At 33.0% G+C, this 17,354-nt stretch overlaps 1 protein-coding gene across 3 annotated transcripts in view; it reads right to left on the bottom strand.

Annotated features, from left to right (window-relative positions):
* Positions 1 to 17,354, bottom strand: part of LOC118183539 (forkhead box protein N3-like) — a 109,115-nt gene that overhangs the window by 35,254 nt on the left and 56,507 nt on the right. For 2 of the 3 annotated variants that reach the window (XM_085818277.1, XM_085818276.1), the window contains exon 3: positions 10,455 to 11,059. In XM_085818277.1, coding sequence (XP_085674403.1) covers positions 10,455 to 11,039 — 585 coding nt within the window. In that variant the 5' untranslated portion in view covers positions 11,040 to 11,059. Of the gene's footprint in view, positions 1 to 10,454; positions 11,060 to 13,735; positions 15,193 to 17,354 lie in introns of those variants that run through there. The other variant, XM_085818278.1, reaches the window with a different exon arrangement.

A 17,354-nucleotide genomic window follows, 5' to 3' on the forward strand; every position in this document is an offset into this window, starting at 1 on the left:
ATTGAAAACGAAAAAATTTCGATTGACAAATTAGTTGGTAGACACAGCAATTATAGGACTTGAACAGTGGAACTTTGTAACTGAACAAGAAATTATGTCACTGTATAGAATTAAAGAGAATGTATTATCACATAAAAAACGAAGCAATTTAAACAACTTACATTGAAAGAAATGTTTAATAAAGTAAACAAATAAATATTAAGCTTTTTTATATAAATTTTAATACCCTTTAGATCATAATTGTTCTTTATTTCATAAATTTCATATTTTTAATTTTATAATTTCTGCATGCCATCTTACCAGATTTAAACTGATGATCTATAATCCGGAAAAATTGATAATCTGGAATTGCCGAAGTCCTGACGAGTCCAGATTAACGACCTTTAACTGTATATACAGCGTGATTATAATTAAAGTTTAAGTTTCAAAACGCTATAAAAAAAGAACCACTGATGAAAATGATGTGAAATTTGAAAGGAATGTTATTGAAAAAGGCGGAAAGCATATGGCAGAAGAAAAATTTTAGTTTCAAAAGTTAGCAACAGATGGCGCTGTAAGCGGCAGAATCACGACGAGAAACGAGAAATGATTCGTAAAACAATGGCTAAGGTGGAAGTTACACATTAAAACGCATTGACAAATTAGAATTGTTGAATAATTTTATTTGCATGACTGTACATATCACATCGAAAGGGACAAATCGGTTTCAAGAGTTTTGCGGTGACATACCGCATAAGAACCATTCATCAAAGAAGTTCGGAACTGTCGCGAGACTGGCGCAAAACACGTTCAATATGGTGTCCACCGTTGTGTGCAACAAGTTGAAAGTGACAAACAGCATGTTCCACAACGGATCGCAGTGTCTCCGGGGTGATGTTCAGAATGTGTTGCGAAATGCGTGCCTTTAATTCCGCTAAATTTGCAATTGGAGCACGGAACACAACATCCTTCAGATACTCCCACAGCCAGAAATCACACGGAGTAAGATCAGGCGATCGGGATGGCCAGGATGTACGGAAATGACGGCTGATAATTCGAGCATTTCCGAAATGGCGCCTCAGCAGCTGTTTCACGGGATGTGCAATGTGCGGAGGAGCGCCATCTTGCATAAAAATGATTTCATCCACACATCCATGCTGTTGCAGACCTGGAATCACGTGATTGCACAAAAGAGACGCATACCTCTGACCAGTGACGGTTGCGGGAACAGGACCGGAAGCACCCGTTTGCTCGAAAAAATATGGTTGTAGGATGAATGATGCCGTAAAGCCACACCATACCGTGACCCTTTCAGGAAGAAGTGGTACGGGGTGCGTTGCCAGTGGATTTTCTGTTGCCCATATTCGACAATTCTGGGTATTCACGTATCCTGTCAGATGGAAATGGGCTTCATCTGTCCACAAAATTTTCCACGGCCATTCATTATCCACTTCCATGCGAGCCAGGAATTCTAACGCAAACGTCTCCCTAGCTGTCAGGTCAGATGGAAGCAACTCCTGCACATGGCCAATTTTGTACGGATAGCATTGCAGAATGTTTCGCACAATTTTCAGCACTGTGCTCATAGGCCTGTCCAATGTTCGGACAATTCCTCGTGCACTGCACGGTTGCACACCACCGGCCGACCCCTCCTGTAATGCTGTGGCCACTTCTTCAACTACCGTCGAATGCACTCGTTTTCTCCCTCTACCAGATTGCATATCAAGCGAACTTGTCGTTTCGAATTTTTGCATCATTTTCTTTAGACCTAGGACACTCATTGGACCAACGCCTTCTTTTATACCCTTCAGTGTCCTGAATTTTTGCAGAGCTACTCTTGACAATCATCATTCTTGTAATACAGCTTTACCAGCAGAGCGCGGTCCTGCAGCGAAACACCCATGGCGAACGTCTGAGACGCGAAATGAGGAACAGCCTGGTACCTGGTGGCTTTATAACACTGAAATTTAACTAAAATTTTAATTTAAGTCTTCTTTCGCTTGCAGCGCCATCTGTTGCTAACTTTTGAAACTAAATTTTTTCTTCTGCCATACGCTTTCCCCCTTCTTCAATAACATTCCTTTCAAATTTGACGTCATTTTCATGAGTGGTTCTTTTTTTATAGCGGTTTGAAACTTAAACTTTAATTATAATCACCCTGTATATATATATATAATGTTGTATGATCTTAAATTAACTTAGTTTGAAAACAACTTTTTCATATGTGTGTGTATACAAAATATAAAATATTGTTACGAAATGTCCAGCCAGGTTAAAATGGCTTCCCCACAAAGCAGATTTTAGGGTTGCCAGAAAATGGAAAGGGAAGACAGGGTTGCCATATTTGGTGAGAAATTACCCATTCGCCAACATTTGGTGCCAAAATTGGCAATATAACATAGACGAATAGGGAACCTTCTGAAACGAATTCTTACTGGTTTAGCCCAGAATGTTCTCAAACACAAGCCAAAAGCCATATAAACCCTGCTGGTATTCAGAGAGTCAGCATCTCATCTCATCAGCTGATAGTCAGACAGTTAGTGAGTGTCTCGAAGTCTAGTGCCAAGTTGGTCGTTGAGTGCATCAAGAGTTTTTTAGTGTATCAAGAGTTAGTGCATCGTCGAGTTTTATCTTAGGATGTGTTGACCTCCGAGAACAACCGAACCAAGTAGGAAGTTAAACTCTAGTGTATCGTTGAGTACATCGCGAGTTGCATCGTGGAGAGTCTCGAGAGTATGTAGAGTTTCGAGAACAACCGAGCAGAGTCAAGAGCTGTACCCAGTGCTTTGCCGTGAAGGTGCCTCCACCGTTATAGCCTAATAGCCTGGAGGCTGTTTCGCTGATTGTTTCAGGGTGTTCACAGTATTTCTTCGACTGTAAATGTGTTATTGGAGCTGTCTTGAATAATACTGGCTAATAAATTGTGTTTCGATACTTCATCAAGTGTCGTCGTTATTCACACTAAATCTACGAACCCGTACGTGAAGAGGAAAAAAAAAATGTAACACTATGAAAGAAAAATTACTGACAAATTAGTAATTTAATTTAGCAATAACCCTTTTTCTTCCTGATTTTAATTTAGCTACATCCCCTTCAAAGAATCTGTACTGCACTTCATCACTTTCATTTGCATCCATAATGCTGTAAAAGTCATGACCAATCACTATTCCAGATTTAAACAAAGGATTCTGGTCTTATTTATAGGCCATGCTGAAGACTGCATTCACTTTTTTCTACTTGCTGGGGCCTGGGTAACTCAAATCTTCTTGATTAGCAGTACCTTCTATTATTTAAAATGTGATCAGAGTACAGAGAATTATAGGGTTTGTCGCACCCACAAAGATGTGAAGAAACGAAAATATATATTAAGAAATTATTCTTCAAGAAAATTAAATCATGTGTCTTGTTATCTATACAGTATTCAATGTCTGGATGTTTCTTCTTCTATCACATATCCTATTTGTATGGGACAATATCTCAGCTGTGATCAAGAAAAATAATGGGTACCTTTTCTCCTCAAGTCATCACTAACAACAAACATATCACACACACACATACATAATATATATATGCATAATAATTTCCTTGGTACATCACTAGATCCTTGAAACCAATCAATGTTTTCTCATGACCAAAAAAAAAAAAAAAAAAAAACTGCAGAATAGATGCCTGGAAATTTTGGTGTGGTGGATGAAATTTTGGAAGAAGCATGGCCTGTTTGGTAGTTAAGCATTTAATTTTGGATGACAAATTTCTTAGCATATATCTTCTTAATTGGCAAACACTAAGGGTACTAAACACACCCCCACAGTTTTGGATACATAGTTACATTTCAAATAATGGAGAATAGCTAGCAGAAGTTACGGTACTACACTAAAGGTACTCTTTATTTAATTACTTTAATTTCTAACTTTATTTAGAACATTTTTGGTAGAAAACTTTCATTCCAACCAGATAGATATTTCCGTCTACAATGAAAGAAATTATATTTTTCCAATTTTTCATAAAGTGTTTTTTCTACTACATGTTTTTTCATCAATTAATAACACATAGACATCTGAGAAGAGTCAAATTATTTTATGTGAAACAAACATCAAGTTAATTTTAAAATATAGCAGTCAAACACCTTACTTATAATATTGTGAACTCAGTATCTTTCATTATTAAGTGAAATTCACACTACTGTTAAAATAAAAAAAATTAAAAAAAAAAAGGGGGTGCATAAAAATTTTATAACTATTATGATGCTTTTACAAATTATTTTCACTTGTATTCTTATTACAGTTTAAAACTAATTATTGATAGTTAATACATTTTGTTTTCAACAAAATATTGATGTCACAAGTTTAAATTAAAAAGCTCTTTATAATTTTGGGGGGAGGTAAAACAATGAATCTGTTTCAAAAACAATGATCATACTATATTCTTATGAGGTACCACAAAAATAAATAGCCACTGCATCTTTCAAACTGATTCATTATTTATTACTAATAAAATATTAAATGAAAATTTTTAACAGTGAAAGAAGCATGTGTTTTAAAAATCGATTGTGATAATTTGATATATAATAAATGAGACTTATTAATAATCATGAATTATAGAAATAGCAGTAAATTTCAAACTTAAGTCATTTAACCTACAAAATACTTTTATGCATATACCGTATAACTTATTGTTTTGAACTAAGATTTTTTAGCAAGATGATACTACTTTACTATTTAAGGGTTTCTTCATGAAGTAGTATTTTTAATGTATTAGTAATAAAAAAATAATAATTGCTTATCTGCAAACTAATATACATATATATTTTAACAAACACGTATATATGTAAAAAAGCAAATTTAAAGTTAAACTAATTAAAAAATGTGCAAACATATAAAAGATTTAATTTTTGAACTAATCTACAATATCATTTAAATTTAGATAGCATAAGTAAATCAAGTGCAATACCAAACCATGAAAAAATTCCCCAATTTAGCAAATTAAAATTAATCTAAAAAAAATTTTTTTTTTAATGCATAAGTGAATGACTGTTGAGCAGGCAGGAGACAGACTTATCAAGGGGAAGTTGCCTCCAAACCTAACTCTTCAATCATTCAATTCGTGTTTCGTCATTCATGTAGGCAAGGGTAAAAGTCAAAACCAAAATTAAAAACATAGTGAAGAATGTCTAAAAAGAAATACCAATAAAGTGGTACCTTCAGAAATTAGCAATTAAAAATTAAAGGTCTAAAAGGAAAATACCAATAATGAAGTATTTGAGAAATAAGCAATTGCACAAGTAGTAGAATTAAGTTATTCTACTACTTGTGCAATTGCTGCAAAGTAAGTTATAATTAATCTTAGGAGATAATTTAATCAATATTATTTAGTAAATAAATTTATATATATATATATAATTAACTGTTTATAGTATGCTAGTTATCAATTTTACATTATAAAAGGCATGCTGTTTGTTATGAGAGTTTTCTTAGAATGTTGGATGTATATATATATAGACATGCACATGACATTTTGATATGTGAAAATGATAAAATGTGAGCTGTGCATTTATCCTGGTCTACAAGAGCACTGATTATCTCATACTTTGTAATATGATTTCAAAATCATATGCACAAATGATATGTCACTTTATATGTTGATGTCTTTCTATTCATTTGCATAGACAGAGAAAAATTAGCAGAATTTTGCAATTCATTATTGGTTAGCTAATATTTTTTCTTTAAAAATAAAATAGCTTAGTTTTGCTCCTACTGATAATTTCATAAAGATTATTCAAAACATAAATGGCCATATAAATGAATAATCATAAAATGATGTTGTAAGTAACTACATTTATCTGATAATAAATAATAAATTTCAAAAAGATTATTCAAAAACATAAATAGCCACATAAATGAATAAGAGTTCTCCTCCTACTGATAAATTTTAAAATTATTCAAAGAAACAGAAAAATTTAACAATTCTCTTGTCAGGACTCAAACTACACATCTTCCAGTTGCCAGTTAAATATGCTAACCATTTACACCACAAGAGCATGCATAAGGGATTTTGATTATTCTTTACACTTTCCTATCTTAAGAGTGACTGGGGAAAACAACTAGCTCTATTCGACCAAATCTGACTCATATTTTAGTTTGGGTGTTACCATTAGTTATATTTTTTGTCATATTCACAATGAGAAATCAGTAGGCTTATACTGAAATTAAAACCATGGATCTCCAGTTGCCAGCTGGATAGGGTAACTACTTTTATCATGTACAGAAAGATGCAATAATTCCTTGAAACTATTAATATATAAAATCACATGGACAATATGTCGCACAAAAAATTACCTTGAAGTAACTAGTGTATAGCAAGCCAATCCCATATATTATAAACTTAAATTCAATGGATTTCTTAGATCTTGTACACTTATAAATACGTTAAACAATGCCAGATTAAAAAAGCTTAATATTATAATTGCTAATTTTAGATACTGGTTATCATAAATTAAGGAAAAACCACAAAAATCATGATTACTGAAAAAGTTACATGTAGAATTTAATAAAACTTACCCACAATATACAACACATAGTAAGGTACCAAATAACATAAAAAGAAATTACCAGACAATTATGGTAGTATAGAAATTAGCACATGTATAAAATGAACAAATCGAAGATGTCAGTTTGCTATAATAAAAGTACCTTCAATATGGAATATAATCCCCTCTAGAAGCAATACAGCACAATCAGCGATGTGTGATTCTTTCAATTATGCAGTCCATCAGTTCCATAGGAAGCGAGAGCCATTGCTCCTGCAAAGCAGTTGCAAGCGCGGCAAGGGTCTAAGGGGGCGGATTGAAAGCAGCTAGACATCTCCCTAAAGCATCCCAAACGTGCTCGATAGGATTCAAGTCCGGGGATCGAGCTGGCCACTCCATCGCATAATTGTTTCCTGTTGAAGATAGTCATATACGATGTGAGCCTTGTATGGTCTTGCATTGTTGTCCTGTAACAGGAAAGCATCACCTATTGCCCCGGCATATGGGCGTACATAAGCATCAAGAATGTCATCTCTATAAACAGGAGCATTCACGGTTCCCCTTGGAAAAACATGGAGGTCTGTGTGTCCAACCAAAGAGAAGCCACCCCAAACACAGACACTGCTTCTTCCGTACGCGTCTCTTTCACGGATGTTTGACGGATGATAATGGGTTCCAGGTTCTCTCCATACCAAACAACGCCTACTATCGCGTTCTATACTAAAACTGGACTCACCCATAAAGAGAATAGCCTTCCATTGCTCAGGCATCCAGTAGATGTGTTGTCGTGCCCACTGCAAACAGTCCCTCCTATGGCGTGACTTGAGTGGCACGCAAATGGTTGTTTGCCTCGCATGCAGACCACCTTTGTGAAACCTTCTACGCACAGTTGACATTGACACCAACCTTCCGGTGGCTGCAGCAAGGGAGGATTTAAGAAGAGTCGGAGTAGCGGTTCTATTCCTAAGTGCACATAATGTCAAATATCGGACATCGACGCTCGTCGTAGCAGTTGGCCATCCTTGGCTGAACCTCCTAGGTGCCAAATCTGTGATCTGAAATTGCCTCCAAAGTCTATGAACCACAGAATCACTCACATTTAGCCATCTGGCCACTTCTGTTTGACTTTGTCCTGCTTCTAGTCTCCCAATGGCTTTTTATCATAGTTCTGCAGGCAAATGATGCCTGGAGATCATTGTTACGAATTGGCTATCTCAGATTTCTGATGTCACTATCACAGTGAAATATGTGGGCTTACTCTCAAACATGGACTTTTATCCTCCTTGCAGATGACATATTCCGAGTGCAGCATCACTAATTTGCATATCGGAGTTTTACTCAGCTACTCTTACTTGGGAACATATTCAAATTTTAAACAATTTGGCTTATTTTTGAGGGAGTTATCGCAATTTTTGTGATTTTTCCTTAATTTATGATAACCAGTGTATGTCGTTTCTTAAGTAATAGATAATTGTCAAAATTTCACATACTTTATGTTTATGGTCTTGTGCTCATAGATCATATCAGTAGTCCATAAGCAAATGAATTTTGTCCACCAATCAGTCAGCCTACAGCTAGCAGAGTAGTTTCTTATGTTACATGGTAGGGCGATACTTTAAATTTTTGCAGTTTATTCTAAAATACAATCTCAGAATAAAGTTCCAAATATTGTAACACTATTGACTACTGCAAACTTTTCCCACAATTTCTGTAAACACTGCTAGTTGTGAGAACAGTTTTCTAAATAAAAATTATTTAGAAAGTATTTTATAACAATATATGTTTATTTCGTATTTAAAAAGTATATAAGAACTATAAATGTTTATGCCTTTTACAATTTTTTTTTTTTCCCTTTCTGCCTACATTACAGAAACTGTAGCAATCAAGTAGACTACTATGTCATCGAGGGTTTTGAGAAAAAAAAAAAAAAAAAAGCAAAATAATACTAATGTTGGAATTTAAATTCTTCCAAGAATTCCAACGTTGGAATTTAAATTTTTCTTCAAAAATAAGCAAAGTTACTGCCCTATATTTTAACTTTTTTCTTTGTTTCTCTATCAAAGGAAGTGATAAATTCAGAAAACAAGGGGCAAAACTCTAGTTATGCTACTGATCTGTCCATAACAAAAGGATGGGAGGAAAATATTCATATTTGTTATTTGTTTGTCTATCAAGGGGGTAATAAATTCAGGGAACAAGCAGAAAGAGCTCTAGCTATGCCACTGACCTGTCTATAGTAAAATGCTGGGGAAAAAATATTCCTAAGTGTTTTAAAAATTTTCTACCTAGTGGAGTGGCTAGAAAATTTCGGCCACCGTGTACTCAAATAAATATTCCTAGAGCAGCTGCCCGCCAAAAATTACATCACTTGTCTGTACTATAATTGGTCTAAAGATGTTTGAAGGCTTGTCCCCTCTCAATGAAGTCAAAAGGACCCAATCATGTACCAACCGAGGGGCAGAGAATGGTTTTCTCTGTAAAATTGGATGTGGTAGATGATATCGTTTCTTTTAGTCAATATTGTTTGCACTATAATAGATCCAGTGATCATAATCAGCACTATAATAGATTCAGAGATACAGTGATCATAGAACAGATATTCAGATAAGAGAGGAATTTTTCCAGTGAGAAAAATTTAGCTGTTTGAGTTGTTATATGCACATTGGGGGGGGAGGGGAATCCTTTCTTGGAACAGATGATAACTGGTAGTAAAAAAAGGATCACCCATGAAAACATTGTTGGGAAAAGAGTATACTGTAAGCCTAAACACCCCCCCCCCATCTACAAACCAAGCCTGAGCATGAATATAAAAATGTGTGTATAGTGGAACACAAAACACTGCAAGTCTAACAAACCAAACAAAAAGCTCAATTCAGAGAGATATTGTCAGCAAATGGATAATTTAAACATAAGCAATCAAAGAGAAGAGGCCAGCAATGTTTACAATAAGAAGCACATCATGATAATACCAGACCACATGCTGTTTTTATGACTCGTCAGAAAATCACAGAGCTAGGCTGAGAAATTCTGCTGCATCTAACAAAAGCACCCTCTAATTATGATTTGTTTCTCTCCTTGAAAAATTTTTTGAATGAGAAAAAATTCAAAACTGAAGCAGTTGTCAGATGTCAGTTTTTGCCACCCAGGGCAACCCCTGAACATGCTGGCCCACTTCATATATAAACAATAAAAAAAAATGTCAAAATGGCATATAGGGAAATTAATCAAAATTCTGTGACGATGAGTATGTTTTTTCCTGGAAGTATCAAGTTGTTGCACACTGGTTTCTACAGAAAACTATCTGGCATGTATTGTTCTTACAACGATGATCTGTTCTTATAATGATGAATATGATCTGAATTTCTTTTCCTTGGAAAAAAAATTATTCTCTTGAATATGATCTGAATTTCTTTTCCTTGGAAAAAAAAAATTATTCTCTTCCTTCAAAAAAAAAGAAAGGTTTAAAAAAAAAAAAAAAAAAAAGATAAGATATATGCAGAAATCTGTTTGAAATAACAGTAAGTTTAAATGACCGAGACACTTTCAAGCTCAAATATCTATTTAACAGCACTGTTACATGCATAGATGGTTTTTTAAAATATAAAATTCAAACTATTGTTTATATTATTAGGGTTATTTAGCTGAAGACTTTTGATCTCTCATCAATATGATAAATTACAAATACATAAATAGATATTCATTTTTTGTAGGCACTTACACATTATCCCATCGACTGGTCAAGGAGCATGATTTAGTACCAATTGTGGATGGCCATGTCCTTTAGAATTCTGTAGTAGCAATTAGCAATTGGTGACTGTTGCCAAAATTTCTGCCAATGGTCGATGGAATAATACATAAATACCGCTTTTTGCTTTACATTTAATCAAGAACCAAAAAGTATATTTTCTTTTACTTCTAATTTGGATATCTATTAAAGAATGAAAAGTACCTGTCCTTTCTCCTTTTCAACTTTACGGAAGCACTTGCTCAGCGACAGATTGTGTCTGACAGAATTTTTCCATCCAGTTGGAGCATTTTGAAAATATGGAAAATGAGTCAATATCCAATTGTAAATGTCTTTGACAGGTAGCGCTTTATTTATAGAATCCTCAATGGCCATGAATATGAGACAACTGAAGGAAAATGGTGGCTTGGAATCTGCATGAAGAGTAGGATTATAAGGCGAATGTGTTGATATAGTATCACCACCTTGCTCACCCTCTTCTCCATTGACAGTAACATGTTCAACAGCTTCATCCAAATAATCACTGGATGGGCTGTCACTGAGATTTTCTTCATCAATCCCATAATTTCCCATTGGAAATTTACTAAGCAAATCAGTGTCCTGTAACCAGGACAAGCTTGTAAGCTCATCATCTTCAACTCCATTTGCTTCTTTTATATGTATTCCACTTAATAAACCATTAACTGATGGAGATTTTTCAAGCGAAAATACACCATTATGGCCATTTTTTAAACCAGCTGACATGGCAAGGAGAGCTTTGTCCTCTTCAGAATGTTCTTCAACAGCCATGAAAAAATGAACTTTATTTGCTACAAAAAAAATTATCATTATTAAAATATATCAAAATTAAGGACATCATACAGAAAATGAGAAAAATGCAACTAAGTTAGAAATTTTTCAGCTATATATTTATAAAACCAATACCAATAAACAGTCTGACATATATACATAAAAAAAGCATAAATAACAAGAGCCAGATACAATCCATTTAAATATCAAATAGAATTTCATTTCTTGTGAATACATACAGGAGGACAGAATCATTTTGAATACTACCATAAAACAAAATGGCCTGCACTAATCTGCTTGAATATTAATGTAAGGACAAAATTCTGGACAAGATCATCACGTATGATAAAAAGTAGATTTACTTCACAGGCTGAAAAAGGGGTTTGGTCTGTGCTTGGTGAGCCTATCAGCAGCATTGCAAAGCTCAATTTGACTAATAAAAAGATCATGCTTTGTACTTGGCAAGATTGCCATGATATTATCCATAAAAAGTAACTTGAAAAAGGTAAAAAAAAGAAAAACTGAACAGTAAGGTGTACAGCGAGATGCTAGTCTGTGTTGATGCTGCTACCAAGGAAAAGTGTCGAACTACTGAGTTCCAGCGCAAAAAAAAAGTAATGTTTCATCAAGATAATGTCAGACCACATGTTTCTGCATTCACTAGCTGAATTCAAAGATGATCTTTTGCCACATCGCATAGCCCCGACATCACTCCTTTAGACTTTTACCTTTTTTCCCACCTGCAGTTACATCTTGTTAGTGCTAGCTTCCATTCTGCACAGGACATGCGAAATGAGGTTTATCTGTTTTTGGACTCATGGCAACCAAGTTTCTGGGTCAAAGGCTTTGGAAAACTACCAAAACATAGGCAGAAAATCATAGATTTGGGTTGTGATTACGACCCACACTATAGATACTGCTTTCATGTTGTTTTTTTTTCCCCTAACTTTATTACGAAGATTTTTTGGTGGAAAACTTTTGTAGAACCAGATATATTAAAATAATCAATCAAATCAATTAATAATTATTAATAAAACAATTTCTTTTAAAAAAATAATTTTTTAAAAATTGTAATTATATAGCAAGAAATAAATATTTCAGTAAATAACGTCTGTAAAATAATTGTCAGTAAATATGTTTTCAATGAATACATGCTCTATGGCATTTTTTCTATTAATAAAATTAAGAAATATTTAGCTTGGTAACACAACTGTTTTATCATTCAGATAAAATAGCTTTGTTTCTTGCACTTATGTAGCTCCAAATAATTAAAATCCATTTCTTGAATTCTGTATGAGAAACATTTTATTTTTTAACTAATTTCATTTGTGTTTTTAACATGAAGCTCCGTTGAATTATTTAAATGTAAAAATACCAATTTCAGTGAGAAACGGAATTTCACAGTAATTTTCAGACATCTGAAAATTAATATAAATGAAATGTAAATTCAAAAAGAGCCACAAGCATTTATTAACATTAAGCTGTGTTTAGAGGAATTGAAAAAAAAAATCGAAATTTTTATAATTTAATCTCCCCATCTCTTCTGATTTTACAATATATGGTTAGGTGGAAGAAACAAAGTTTAACTTCATTTAATACTTTCTACCACTACATTTTATGCAGTGAAAACATATGAAAGCATGGTTTATGTTGAGATCATTTTTGACTCATTGGTACTATTGCTCCTAAAAATAGTAAAAAATCTAGTTAACAGTTTGACAACTTTATTATATTGCAAGAAGTATAAAAAAACAGTTATAGTAATATAAATGAAATAAGTGTTTAAATAGCAGAACTACATTTATTACAGAGGGAAAAGTATGAAAAAAAATTAAAATTACAAATTCTCAACATAAGTATTCTTGTTTTTACTTCTAAAAAATAATTTAATGTTGTTATTTTGTTCCATTTTTAAAATGTGTTTGCCAAGAATAATATTCAGTTCCCATTTTCATTTAATGTTCTTAAAGTTAAGAAAATAATAATTAAAGATATATTTCTTAAATTTAAAAATAAGTAGTCAAATCTATGAACAAGCCAAGAAATAATCACTGAATTAATTCTAATAATTGTAATGTTTACAACAGGTGTTACAAGTTCCTCTAAACAATAAACATAATTTAAAGATAATGTTTAAATCAATATAAAGAGTCGTTTATATCAACTGATATAAAAGTTGATTTTTACTTTAGTCATCAAAAGTTTATTAAATTTATTTTCTCAAGTTTGTACATGAAAGTGAGGGAAAAAAATATAGTAACAAACTTTCTATTATTAATTACCGGAATTGAGAAAGAAGAAACCATTTTAGTAAAAACAGAAAAATTAATAGCATATGAATATATTTAAGTTTTAATCAATGAACCAAATCACCAACCTTTCCCGAAACGTACGTCGCGCTCGTTGCCATGGAAACGGAGACAGCCTCTGCGCTTTCCCTGATCGGCGAAAAAGATAAAAGCGAAAATCTACGATTGGTAATCTAAAATGTTTAATCACTTTTACTAGTGAAATTAAATAATTAATGACATTATGAAAAGTTATCAGCAATTTTTCATTCTTCGGTCAAAAAAAATGTTTACATTTTATATATACCGTACTGGATTAAGAAGCATAAGAATTACGGAAGGAAAACATTTCGTTCCTTTTAATCACATTTAAATCACAACACAATCAATATTTCTAAAGTTACTTACAGTAATAACATCCCCCCAAAGAAAAGCAGCGACGAATATATTTTCACGTGGCCTTTCTAAGGCAAGCTTCGATTCTGACGACAGCAACTCTTCCTAGAGATGGGATGGAGATGCGTCATATCACCATGGCAACGAAGGTGAGCTCGATGGTATGCTCGCAACCGCCCAACAAAGGTCGAGATGGCGCTTTTCAGATTGCCGAATGCTCACACAGTTAAGTAACTGTTCCTTTTTATCAATCCATTCTTTATAATGCGTTTTCGATACCTTTTTTCAAAATCCATAACGACTTTGTTTAAAAGAGATCGGCAATTAATACCATTTCTGAATTTCTTCTTATCCTAAGTACGAGTAAAGTATCTTATAAAGTTCACAATCAAACTTTTTACGCACACTGAACTGAGAAAATTAATTACAAATGTATTTAGCGCTGAAATAATACAATTTTACTACACAGAGGATTATGAATTTATACTTGACAGGAAAATTTGCTATAGAAAAGAAGAAAAGCGACTTCTAAACCCCAGACACATTTCTTAAAACGAAGAAAATATCATTTTTATGCAAATATGTTATATAGTTAGCAAATATCTTGAAATATAATCAAATTAAAAAGCTTCCAATAATTATTAAGGTGTGAAATTTCTAATAAGAAAATAATGGCATTTTCACATTCTCTCATGTTTCAGGGTTTCACCTACACTAAGGGTTCGCAACCCTATGCCCGAGGGCACCATGGTGCCCGCCGATCGTTTAACGTGTGCCCGCCGCTGTGCGATCACAATAAAAATGTTTTAGTTTTCAATAAAATTCTATGTGAAAGTTTTCTCATTTTGCATGAAATAGAAATTCCGTCCAACACAGATACCAGCACAAAGCAAAATGCGACTGACCCCCACCCCCCCTTTTTTTTTTTTTTTTTTTTTTTTTTAATGTGCATGTTTTTATTACCTTTATCTAACTATAAAGTCACCTTGGAAAAGTAAATGAAGCCCGCCATCCAAAATATATTCTAGAATGTGCTCTTAGGGACAAAAAGATTAATAACCCCTGACCTACACTATCTTGCACACTTATTAAGTTTTCGGCTTTTACTTCTCAATAGGATCTGATTAAGAAGGATCTAGGATTTTAGGAACAACATTTTTTGGCTCTCAGAGGCCATTTTTCTTGTTTTCATGAAAGAAAAACAAGGCTATAAAGAAGTTACAGAATAATTTTGGAGCCCCCTAAAATTTGGAGTCCTATGCTCCGACCTTGAAATGAAGGTCGACGCGAAAATCAAGCTTTTCAATAATGAATACACATCAAGGATGTGCAGTTAGGCGAGCATCGTCTGCTTATAAGACTCAAAGTCACGTGGCAAAATATCCACTGTATACCAGACACTTACATACACATGAGTAAAAGGTTCATGACGGCTAATCAGCCCCTCCAACCTTTTCCGATTAATTAAACAAACAAACTTATTAACATTTCTTTCATCTTCCCTCTGAAACCTTTGTTATTATTTGTCCATTTTAATACAATTCTTCCTACATAATCAGTTTTTAAAATATTTAAACTAGTTTAAAAAATAGTTTAACAAAAATTTAAAAAGTTAACATCATAAAACACAACTGTTTCATTAAAGAAAGTGGACAATCAGTTATTAATAGTTAATAAAATTAAACAATCGGTTTTTAAAATAGTTTAATAAGTTTAAAAAAGAGTTTAACAAATTTTTTGAAAAGTTTATATTATAAAACACAACTGTTTTATTTATAAAAAGTGGATATATGAGAAACCCCTCCTCCACATATACACAAATAGAAAATTTTAAAATGTACTTTACCAATTCAGAAAGTTCTTTAAATATTAAACTGGTGTTTTTAATTTATTCACTAGTGACAACATCCTTGAAACTTCTGTTAAAATTTCCTTATTTATAATTTTCTGTAAAAATTTCCTTACTTATTTTTCAGCACATCTCTCTTTGTATTTTTAAACATTTATACTTTTCATAATTCATTTTTAGTCCTTTTCTCTTACAAAATTATGTTGAAACAATTGCATTATTTATCACTTTCTACATTCTGAATTTTATATTGTGTGTATTTGTTCAAAAGAAATTTTTATATATATACATACAAATTAATTACCTACACAACAAATTATTAAAATATATACTGTCATAGCAAAGATTTTAATAATTAAAAATTTTGATTTAATATATTAATTGTTTAATTTTGACCTACAGGACTATATCATGTTCAAAGATGATCAATTATTCCAATAAATTTCATTATAAATCATCTTTTATAGGCTGTAATATTCAAAATTATAAAATTAGGCATAAAAAATCAGAGAATTATAGGTATGGAACCAAAGAAGTACGGGTGTCCCATAAATTTGAATATTTTAAAAGAAATATCAATTAGCAATACATTAACGAAATCTATTCGACTTCTTGAAGGAAATCTGGAAATTTGAACGTCCCTTGTCCCCTTTAACTTTGGATGAGTCCATTTTCGATTTGGCCCCTTCACAATCGAACTGCCCCCTGTGGGACGTGCAGCCCACATAGGGAAACACTGTTCTAGAGGCATCAACTCCTTGAATCCACAAAAAGCTGCTTTCAGAGTTAATTGCAAACTATTTCAAAATTAAATAGCCTTCCAGAAGATTTTTAGAAATCAACACCTCAGCCCCTCCGAAAATGATTACCATAAGTGAAATTTTTATTACATCTAGTTTTATTAACTGAACTCATATCTCCTTACTTATAACCTTCTTTGTGCCTATTATAACAACACTACTTTAAATTAACATATTCATTAATATTACACACAACCTTTCAGAAACACAATTTTCTGAAGAATCCCAATCAAAAAATTTCCTTAGTTCCTTAGGCATAGTCCACTTGAGTCATTTAACAAACTTATGTTATAATAGAAAAATATGACACAAAATTGCTATTATGAGTATATTGCACAGAAATATTGCAATATATGAATGCAATTTCAATTCATAAATATACACTAGTATTCTCTATATCAGGGTTCCCAACCCTATGCCCGCGGGCACCATTGCGCCCGCCGATTGTTTAATGTGTGCCTGCCGCTGTGCAGTGATGATAAAAATGTTTTAGTTTTCAATAAAATTCTATGTGAAAGTTTTTTCAGTTTTAATGAAATAGAAATTGCACCCAACACAGATACCAGCACAAAGAGAAATGAGACCAATCTCTTTTTTTATATGCATGTATTATTAACTCTATTCAACAATACATTTACCTTGAAAACGTAAATGGTGCCCGCCGTCCAACATATATTCTAGAATATGCACTTAGGAACAAAAAAGTTGGGGACCCCTGCTCTATATGAACTAGAACTGCATAGATCATTATACTATATAAATGCACAATGCACGCTTTCCACATATATACGAAATAAGACAAACTAAATAAAATTCACAATGCAAAAATACGATATTAAATCAGGATCCACGTAAAAGATGCATGAAAACAGCTAAATAGGCTGGAATGGATTTAATAAGATGCTAGAAATTCTTCACAGGGATATGGGACGATACTGACTGTAGTGAAATTGCTGTTGGAAGATCTGTGGTGGAGGATTCA

Source organism: Stegodyphus dumicola, chromosome 6 (genome assembly GCF_044657685.1).
Source record: "Stegodyphus dumicola isolate Sdum_Otavi_A_Nest chromosome 6, ASM4465768v1".
Lineage (NCBI taxonomy): Eukaryota > Metazoa > Arthropoda > Arachnida > Araneae > Eresidae > Stegodyphus > Stegodyphus dumicola.